Source organism: Podarcis cretensis, assembly GCF_951804945.1.
Source record: "Podarcis cretensis genome assembly, chromosome: 9".
Taxonomy (NCBI): domain Eukaryota; kingdom Metazoa; phylum Chordata; class Lepidosauria; order Squamata; family Lacertidae; genus Podarcis; species Podarcis cretensis.
Window position 1 is genome coordinate 76635928 of NC_137178.1, and position 10620 is coordinate 76646547.

Sequence of the window (10620 nt, forward strand, 5' to 3'; positions counted from 1 at the left end):
TGCCACCACACAGCACCCAAAATATGTATTTAGAGACCCACTTCTTAATGTTTTATCCTATCTCAAAATGGTGATAGTGTTGCTTGTTTTAATGTGACCCACTTTAGATCAGTCTGTGACCCACAGTTGGTCCCACAAGAACATGGAACCACAATTTGTGCCACTGCCAAGAGTTGTTCACAGCACGTGCAGAGTATGGAGAAATTAAAAGACAAAGTGCAAGATTGGCTACATTACGCTCAGATTAAAGAGGTTTTTAAATTGGATAAAAAGATAGGATTCCAGGTGGAAAAATCAAAGTTGGAAACGGAGCTGTTATAACCTAAGACTAAGGTACTTTCCAGAATGTATAATTTGCTGTTAAAATGGAATACACAAGATGAAATGGTTAAATCGGTTATGATAAAATGGGCACAGGACATTGGGTACAATATTATGTTTGTTGACTGGGAAAGGTTATGGACCACCGGTCTGAAATTCACGGCATGTAATGCCTTGAAAGAAAATATTATGAAAATGATATATAGGTGGTACATTACCCCAGTCAAGCTTGCAAAAATATACCATTTGTCTGATAATAAATGTTGGAAATGTAAAGAAACTGAAGGAACGTTTTTTCACCTCTGGTGGACCTGCCCTAGAGTCAAGGCTTTCTGGGAAATGAAATATAACGAGTTGAAAAAGGTATTTAAGTATACCTTCCTTAAGAAACCAGAGGCCTTCCTTTTGGGCATCGTCGACCAGAGGGTGTTAAAGAAGGACCGAACATTTTTTATGTATGCAACAACAGCAGCAAGGATACTAGTCGCCAAGCATTGGAAAACTCAAGATTTACCCACACTGGAAGAATGGCAGATGCAACTGATGGACTATATGGAGTTAGCAGAAATGACCGGCAGAATTCGAGACCTGGGAGAAGAGGCAGTGGAGGAGGACTGGAAGAAATTCAAGGACTATTTACAAAAATATTGTAAACTGTATGAGTGTTAAGAAAGATGCAAGATTACAAATAATATGGCACCATTAAATTAGTCGAAAGGAATATGAAGATAAGTAAAAATATAAGAAAAGTTAAATTTTGGATAAATATTATGTTAAAATTAAGCTTTTAAGGTTTGGGTTAAATTATCTAAAATTAGGGATACAATATTTGAAAATTATAAAATAAGAATTGAAATAAGGTGATAAATTGCTGGATAAAGTTTGACAAACTTGGAACGCAGGAACGAGGGACGCGAGGAAGTCCAATGAGGTGAAGAAAGTATGATTATGTTACTTTGTTTGTTTGTTCCTATTTATTGTATTAAGAAAATCTTTAATAAATATCTTATTAAAAAAAAAGAGTTGTTCACAGCACGTCTTAGTTTGTTGTTGCAGCTTTGATTTGATGCTACTGCCAGAGCTGGCCCAAGGCATTTGAAGTGAACCACAAAGTGGGTTTGTCACCCTGCCAGGGAAGGAGTGAGCGATGATCTAGATCAGGAGCAAGTGGGGAATAAGGATCTGCATTAGGAACAAGAGTGGGAGGAGACCAGCAGCGCCTCCTATTTGCCAAAAGGTCACTGTAGAGGCAGCAGTGGGTGGGGGGCTGCCAAGGAGGTGCCAGATTCGGCCTCCGAGAAGTGTGCCATAACTGCCACTGGCATTCCTTGGAGGCCAGATCTGCTGCCCTTGTGGATCCTGCCACCCAAGCTGGTTGCCTCACTTTGCCTGGTGGGTGGGCCAGCCCTGAGTGCCCCAGTGTAACATGCGGTTTGACCCTAGCAAGATTGTTTTTCTTTTCTTGTTTTGGACGCAGAGCCACCTCCTCTCCCAGCCCCTTTTCCACTGCATGCAGGTCAATGTGGGAATATAATCCTCTAAATGTATAACTTTTTGAAGATCAGAGGCTTACTGTTAGGCTTCGTCGGCATGATGCACTATGAAGGGAACTGAAAAGGGTTCAGCTGACAGAAGGAACCATATCAGAACAAAACGTTCTTGAGATGCTGCCAGTAGTACATGCTCCCCCACCGGAGAGAGAAGTTAATGCAGTGCATTAAATCCTTCTCATTTCCCTACTAAGCTGTTATTACATGGAGAGGTTGCTCCCAAATTGGTTCTGTTGGCACGTTGGCACGTGGCACAAATCAGTATTATTTTTTTTTGTCTTTTAATGGAATAAAGCATTGCCTTCCCCAGAAGAATGCCCCGTCAGGAAGAGCGCACTGCCATAAAAAGCTTGCCTACGGTTGTTGGCTCAATAAGAAAGCTGTCAGCAACAAGACAGCTGAAGGCGAACGATGCAAGTTGTGCATCGCGCGCATATACACTCACTCATCTTTTGCACTGCTATTCTCTCTGGTGGAACAGGTGTTGCAGGTTTCTGAAGCGCCACAGAAGCATACAAAACCTGTTCGGCAGGGCGGAGTGAGATCACAGAGACCACCACGCTGCAGAAGTGACAGCTGTCAGGCCGCCTTCAAAGTCCTGCGTCTAAAGCTCCCATCCCGCTCCGTATTTCTCTTTCGCAGTAGCAAGCGGATCAGGAGCAAGACCCGGAGGGTCCGTGGCCGTCTGGGGGCCAGTGGCGTAGCGTGGGGGGTGCAGGGGGGGCCGGCCGCACCGGGCGCAACATCTGCGGGTTAGGGTTAGGGGGCGCAAATCCACGGGTTAGGGGGCGCAAATCCATGGGTTAGGGGGTGCAAATCCATGGGTTAGGGGGTGCAAATCCACGGGTTAGGGGGCGCAAATCCACGGGTTAGGGGTGCAAATCCACGGGTTAGGGGGCGCAAATCCACGGGTTAGGGGTGCAAATCCACGGGTTAGGGGGCGCAAATCCATGGGTTAGGGGGTGCAAATCCACGGGTTAGGGGGCGCAAATCCACGGGTTAGGGGTGCAAATCCACGGGTTAGGGGGCGCAAATCCATGGGTTAGGGGGTGCAAATCCACGGGTTAGGGGGCGCAAATCCATGGGTTAGGGGTGCAAATCCACGGGTTAGGGGGCGCAAATCCATGGGTTAGGGGGTGCAAATCCACGGGTTAGGGGGCGCAAATCCACGGGTTAGGGGGTGCAAATCCACGAGTTAGGGGGGCGCAAATCCACGGGTTAGGGGGTGCAAATCCACGGGTTAGGGGGCGCAAATCCATGGGTTAGGGGGTGCAAATCCACGAGTTAGGGGGGCGCAAATCCACGGGTTAGGGGGCGCAAATCCATGGGTTAGGGGGTGCAAATCCACGAGTTAGGGGGGCGCAAATCCACGGGTTAGGGGGCGCAAATCCATGGGTTAGGGGGTGCAAATCCATGGGTTAGGGGGCGCAAATTACTTGCCTTGCCCCGGGTGCTGACAACCCACGCTACGCCACTGCCGGGGGCTGGAGGAGAAGGCGGCCCCTAAGCGGCTGCTCTCCCTTCGGGCCAGAGGGCGGCGGGTTCTCGGCTTGGCCCCGGCTTCTTAGGGGTCTGGCGGGGGTCGGCGCGGCTCTTACCGGCTCGGCAGGCGCCCTTCTGGACCTGCACGACGGGCGGCAGCCCCTGCTGCAGAGCCTGGCGCTCGGCGCTCTTGAGGCGGCACCCGTTGGCGTAGGTCCTGCCGTCGCTGCCGCACACGGGCGCGCGGAGCTGGCACTGGCACACGCCGGGGCCCTGGCCCTGGCCCTGCCCCGCGGCGGCGGCCGGGAAGCGGCACTGGAGGTCGTCTCCGCACGGCGGGTCCTCGGCGCGGCCGCACGCTTCGCCCTCGCCCGCCGCGCACACCAAGCAGCAGTTGCAGCCGTCGGGCACGTAGCCGCTGGGGCAGCCGGGGCTCGGGCAGCGCGACACGTCGCAGCGCGCCGGGCACCGCGCGCCCCAGCCGCGCCCCAGCAGCAGCGCCGCCGCCACCACCACCAGCAGCGCCAGCGCCGGCGCCCTCATGGCCGGCAGCCCGGCGCCGAGCCCCGCCGAGGGCGCCGCGCCAAGGGCGGGAAGGCGGTGCGCGCTGGAGCCCCGGGAGCCGCCGAGGCGAAGCCCAACCGGCAGCGAGCGAGCGAGCGAGCGAGTGAGGGGGCTTCGCCGGGCTGGCTGCTGCTGCTGCTGCTGCTGTCGAAGGAGGCGCGGAGGTGGTGGGAAGGAGGCCCTCGAGGCTACGTGGGGACACTGACGCGGCTCTTCCCCGCTTGCCAAGGGGCGCAGCGCCAGCTGGAGGCTCCGAAAGGGGCGGCCAGCGCTGCGCGGGAAGGGTGGCCCGCTGTCGGGACGCGGACTCGCCCCTCCCCGCCCTCCCAAGCCGGAGCGCCCTCGGCTCTTCTTAGAAACCAGCGCCGGCCCCGCTTCCCGCGACCAGAACGCGGCCTCCGCACAGCTACAACTTGCAGCGCGCGGCGGGGTTTCCGTGCCGAGCCACTTTTCCTCCAGATCGGTGCAAACGCGCTCCGGATCGATGCAAAATAGAAAAACGATGCAGAGAAAGAAAGGCACGGGGTGGAAGTACCAATTTGCAAAGGCCCGCATGTGATAAAGAATAAGGCATCGCCGTCGGGGAGATCGATACAAGGTGGCTGGAAATGGCGACGGCGAGACAGCAGCAAGTTCTGCGGCTGTATGCAAAAACATGCGACGGTCGGGTGTCTGCCACCGCAGTGTAAACAAGATCTTCAAATATGTTCCCAATGTCTCATTGCCCGTTGTGGCAACTGCTGCCCTTGTTTCTGCTGTGCCTGAAGCACCAGTGAACCTCCTCCTAATGATTCTTGCTATACTTCGCTGCCTTGCAGGAGACTGTTGCTTATTAGTTGCCCTCCAGCTCCTCGTGAGCAGGTGGTCTCCCCAAGGCAGAAGAGAAGGCTACTTCTCTTAACCTTATTCCCTGCTGGTACAGTGGTACCTCAGGTTACATACACTTCAGGTTACAGACTCTGCTAACCCAGAAATATTACCTCGGGTTAAGTACTTTGCTTCAGGATGAGAACAGAAACCGTGCTCCGGCGGCGCCGCAGCAGCAGGAGGCCCCATTAGCTAAAGTGGTGCTTCAGGTTAAGAACAGTTTCAAGTTAAGAACGGACCTCCAGAACGAATTAAGTACTTAACCTGAGGTACCACTGTACTACAGTTATTCGCTTCTGGGTTTTTTCTTCTCCACATTTTGGTGACAGAACAGCAGTGATTCTGTGTATCATGTGACTAACTAGCAATGAAGGATTATACTGGCCCTACTTAGAGTAGATCCATTGAAATTAATGGGCCTAAGTTATTCATGTCCATTCATTTCAATGGGTCTGTTTTGAGTAGGGCTAGCATTGGATTAATAATAATAATAATAATAATATTTTTTTATTTATACCCCGCCCTCCCCAGCCAAGGCCGGGCTCAGAGCGGCTTACAAACAATAATAAAAACAAGATGAATGATTACAACTTAAAAACAAAAATAAAATACAACATTAAAATAATGGAACATTAAAATATTAAAATGTAGCCTCATCGCAGGAGGAGAAGGAAAAGAAAAAAAAGAGAGAGAGGGAGGGAGGGAATCAAATTGGCTCCAAGGGACGCGGGTGGTGCTGTGGGTTAAACCACAGAGCCTAGGACTTGCCGATCAGAAGGTCGGTGGTTCGAATCCCTGTGTCGGGGTGAGCTCCCGCTGCTCAGTTCCTGCTCCTGCCAATCTAGCAGTTCAAAAGCATGTCAAAGTGCAAGTAGATAAATAGGTACCGCTCCGGTGGGAAGGTAAACGGTGTTTCCGTGCGCTGCTCTGGTTTGCCAGAAGCGGCTTAGTCCTGCTGTCCACATGACCCGGAAGCTGTACTCCGACTCCCTCGGCCAATAAAGCGTGATAAACATGTTGATTTGTAGTGTCCCGTGCACAGCGGAATGATGAGGAATACGTGCACATACTCTATATTGCTTTATTTACTTTTCAAAGCTGGTAGATTACAGAAAAACATCTTGCCTCTGCCGGAGCAGAAAATGCATCCTCTCTCCTCTGAAGCACGGAGAGAATCACTGTGTGATCAGTGAAATACAGGAAACCAGTGTACGTCACATCCAGTCTCCCTTTCCCGTGAGAAAACCCAACAGCAACTCTGTGGAATGTAAACACCTGTCTCGTGACAAGCACTTTGCTGCACAGTGAAGAGAGCAGAAACCAACAGAGCGCCGCAACCCCAGAGTCGGACATGTCTGGACCTAATGGTCAGGGGTCATGCTTTGATTGGGTTGATGGTGACTAGCACATTTTCCTGCTCAGGATGCCACTTGGCATATGCCTTGTATTTACATCTTTTAACAAAAAAATTCTCCAGAAGATCTGGAGGACCATAAAAAGACAATCCATGTTATTAATCCATTCTTATGCATTTAGCCCCATCATAGTTTCAAACATAGTCATGTTAGGTGGGCAAATGGGGTCGCCCAAAAGTACTGTGGACAGGGCCCCACAGACCCAAAAGCCACCAGTGCAAAAAATGAGTGATTTTGCAGCTTTCCGTTGTGCTGACATCCTCAGGGATCACAGCAATTTCCCTAATCTCTGCTGGCCAGATTGATGGTTCTGAGACTGACAGGATATCGATGCCAAGGCAAGCATTCGTGCCCTCGTTCTCTGCTGCTTCCCCACACTTCTGGTTCAGAGCTAGAGTGCGAAAGCAGGTTTGTGCTTTTGGTGGGGGAAGTACTGTCACCACAGACCTTTAGGAAATACTATAACTACAAATGCAAGGTAAAGGGACCCCTGACCATTAGGTCCAGTCATGGCCGACTCTGGGGTTGCGGCGCTCATCTCGCTTTATTGGCCAAGGGAGCCGGCGTACCAGAGCAGCACACGGAAACGCTGCTTACGTTCCCGCCAGAGCGGTACCTATTTATCTACTTGCACTTTTTGGGGTCCTTTCAAACTGCTAGGTTGGCAGGAGCAGGGACTGAACAACGGGAGCTAACCCCATCGCGGGGGTACGAACTGCCGACCTTCTGATTGGCAAGTCCTAGGCTGTGTGGTTTAACCCACAACGCCACTCCCGTCCCCTACAAATGCAAACCTGTTTCTAATTATTAGTCACTCCATCCCTCCCTCCGTTCCCAAGGGAATGCTAGTTCTGTGAGAGAGCTGAACAATCTCTCTTCCAAGGTACATCTACCTGAAAGTTTGTACCAAGAGGAGAGAAAATGTTACAGATATTACACCTCCTTTCCTTGTTGTTTTTTTAATGAGGAAAGGCAGCAGACTTCAGCACAGAGCAGGCCCAGGACATTTTGCTGCCCTAGGAAACAAGCTGCCTCCAGTTCTTTTGATAGCTGTAGATCAGCCAGTTTTGCTTAAGCGAGCTCAAGAATTCCTTTGCAGCTTGCATTCTCCATATCACAAATGTCCTAGCATTTACTGATTTTGAGGGTTTACCCTAATCTATAAAACCACCACTCCCTCATAAAAAACAACTGAATAAAAAATAAGTTTTCCATAACTGTTTAGCAGATTTACTAAAAGCAAATGATAGCATAGTGGCACATTTTAAAACACAGTAACGCTTCCCCTTCAAGCGATCTCCAGCTTCCTGGATTCCTCCAGGCCTCCCAGGAATTCCTTTGTATACATTCTCCATATCAGAAATAACAAAAATCCTATTATTTATTAATTTCTAGGATTTCCCTAAATCTATAACAATACTTGGTTAATTCACACAGGTGAAATAAGGAGGGACAAGGGTTTTTTAGTCATGTTAGCATTTCCATTTTATATAGGAGAATGTGAAAAACTTTGTTTGCTAAAGATGAGATTCAAAGATGCTGAGAATCTTCAGGGACTCAAAAATGCAGATACAGTGGACACTTGGGTGAGTTGCGAACGCGTCAAACCCATAAGTGTATACTTCCAAGAAGGGAGCTGGGAAGGCGTTTTGGATAGGCTAGGGAAAGCGCCTTGGCCTGGCACTCCGCACATGCTCAGAGGCACTCTTCTCCTTGGTTTTTATTTCCCCAAAGCTCTTTCTTCAGAGGAGGAAAAGCCCTAAGGAGAGCATCAGTGCCGGTGCAGCTTAGCTAAAAGATTGAGGTGCGTTAGAGGGAAAGGAATTGAGGAGAAATCGCATCTGGGCATGCAGGAGGTCCCTTGGGCCATCACTTAAAAGGGGGCATTTAGAGAAACAAGGGGCATTTAGAGAAATGGATTTAATATGTAAGATTAAAAAATGAATGAGTATACTGTACAAACAAAAGAGGAATACTGTATTGTAATTGAATTCCTCAGTGGCCACAGAGAATGGGGTATTTAATGCAGCAGCACTTATGTTGTGCAGTTCATTGCATTTGTATTCTAGGGAGGTTTCTGTGCCTGATTTTAGATGCCATGTTAAAGAATATTGTGACCTATTTTTATGTTCTGATATTTGCCTCTTTGTTTATCTTTAAATTTCATCTCTTAGGTTGATTTTATTAAGTATGCTGCCTTGAGAAGGTTTTGTTGTTAAAAGGGCAATGTAGAAATTAACACAGAAACAAATAAAAGCATATCAGGTAAAATCTGTGCCCACAACCTGGCAGCCTTTAATCCTCTGGCTGCTTGGCCGTCCCTGCAGTGGAGGAGAGGAGCACCGTCCCCATGCAGTGGTGGCCCAAAGGCCCATAATAAATGTGCTAATGTGTACCCCTAGGAATCCTCGAGTGTGCTTCTAATAGAGAAGTTATTGTAGCCTATTATTTTATGAAACCAATGATTCTGCAAGTTGCCGCCACCCCCCCCCCCCCCCCGGGCAGAAATACAGCTCATAAGCTAGAACATAAGTTGCTCCATGGTGCAAATGGCTACGCGTAAAATAGGTTCCCAACATGCATACTAACACAATGTAAGAGAAATCAGAACATTAACAGACAGCGGTGGGAAGCAGAACTGATTCAGCAGAAATTGCTAACGCTTATTGCACATGTGTATTAAACATGAAATGAGGCAATGATGTATATGATTGCTGGAAATTGAAATGCTTTCTTTAAAATTTATAAATACCTGTGCCTGAACCCCAGGCGGGGTTGCAACCTTTGCGGAACGATCCAACTGAAACCTATTGCTTTGCAATAAACAATGATGGACTCCTAACTCCCCTCGTCTGAGTTTTATTGGCGTAAACTCAGGAGATAAGCCATTTTCTGGTTTGCAACAGCCACAGTTGCTCCTTCTGTGGCCAGTGGTTGGGGCTGGGTTCATCTCCCACTTGCTGTGTCATCTTTTCCCAGAGGGACCAAACTGCCAAAAGGCACTTAACCAGAATTTCTTAGATTCAAAAAGCAACATTGGAAGCTGCCCTATGCCAAGCCAAACCACTCGTTTAAGAATACAGAGCTAGCTAACCCAAATGTCTGATTTGGTGTAAAGCCGCTTCTGAGCTCCCTGCTTATCTCGGCCCTTTATTCAGAAGGAATTGGACTGAAATCTTATTTTCAAGGGGAGGGCTGCTTTTCCGTGGCATGTTCTGCAGCGCAGTCCCCAGGCAGAGAGAGGAATGAGAACTACATGGTCTGGCTCCCCCATAGGGGGGCTTCCTGGCTGCAAGGACTTCAGCCCCATCTTTCCCACTCGCCCAAGGGCCCTCCTTTCCCTCCCTGGTAGCCGGCCTTTTGGCACCCGCAGCTTGAGATGTTGCTGTGCCAGCCTTGCTCCTCTCTGACCGTTGTTCTGCCCAGAGGGTGCGGCCATCCCCGGGATAAGGAACGGACTCTTGGGTCAGGCCCAAAAGGATCAGGCTGCTTCCGGTCTCTGGAGGCTTCTCGGAGCATGCCAATGCCTGACCTCCAGGCCTGAGGGGCCAGAGGCCGCTTGGGGGTGAATTCGTGGCTGAAGGCCCCATATCCGTCACCCCACCCACTTGACACTTGCTCCCCAAAAGCCGCCTGAGGTGGTGCAGAAGCCCCCAGGCTCCCCTCTGAGGCTCTTTCACGTCTCCCTTGAGGTGCCCAAATGGGAGACTTCTGAGGGGATGAGTTTGCTTCTAGATTCCGTTCTCAGGGATTATTTTACACACCTTTGATGCAACTGGGTACTACTGTTTAAACTTTCCCTTTTTCTTTTGTATTGTAGGAACAGACTTGTTTTATTGCCCCCCCCCAAAAAAAGTGCTATTATTAAAACAAGATGTCTGAGTCCCTATTGCTTTTGGCTGTTTTTTGTTAAATTTTCTTTTCTTTTTTTTAAAAAAAACATTTATTTCCATAAAAACAAACAAAAACACACTAAAGCTACATACCAAGAAAAAATAATAGAAACGTTGAAGAACAACTTACTTAAACATACAAAAAATTAAAATTACCTACACCCATGTGACTTCCTCTGAGGCCCTTAGTTGTAGGGTGTGTAGCAAGTTAAGTTGCTCCTGTCTTGACTCAGTGGGGCTTCTGAGTAGACCTGCTAAATATTTATTAAATAGGCGACTGTATTCACATTGCAATGTAAGTAAAGCAAGTGCCTCACTGACTGAGGAATCGCTGTGAGGTAAACACAACTCGTGGCCCGGCTCACGCGGCTGATGAATTGGCTAGGCGGCTCGCCAATCACACTTTTAAAGACGGTCCAGAGAGCCCACTTGGTCTTTGGATTGCCAGCGAAGGCTTCCTCCGATGTTTGGCGAGCTGTTGCCGTGCACATGTGCTGGGGGCAACGTCGGGGCATGCGCCGCTCTGGC

The 10620-nt window shown here is 49.2% G+C and overlaps 1 protein-coding gene across 1 annotated transcript in view; it reads right to left on the reverse strand.

Moving 5' to 3' along the window:
* The window catches only part of HTRA3 (HtrA serine peptidase 3), a 33806-nt gene extending 29217 nt beyond the window's left edge, over positions 1-4589 (reverse strand). Inside the window, exon 1 of the mRNA XM_079991567.1 lies at positions 3470-4589. Coding sequence (XP_079847693.1) covers positions 3470-4574 — 1105 coding nt within the window. The 5' untranslated portion in view covers positions 4575-4589. The remainder of the gene's footprint in view (positions 1-3469) is intronic.
* Positions 4590-10620: the final 6031 nt, after the last annotated feature.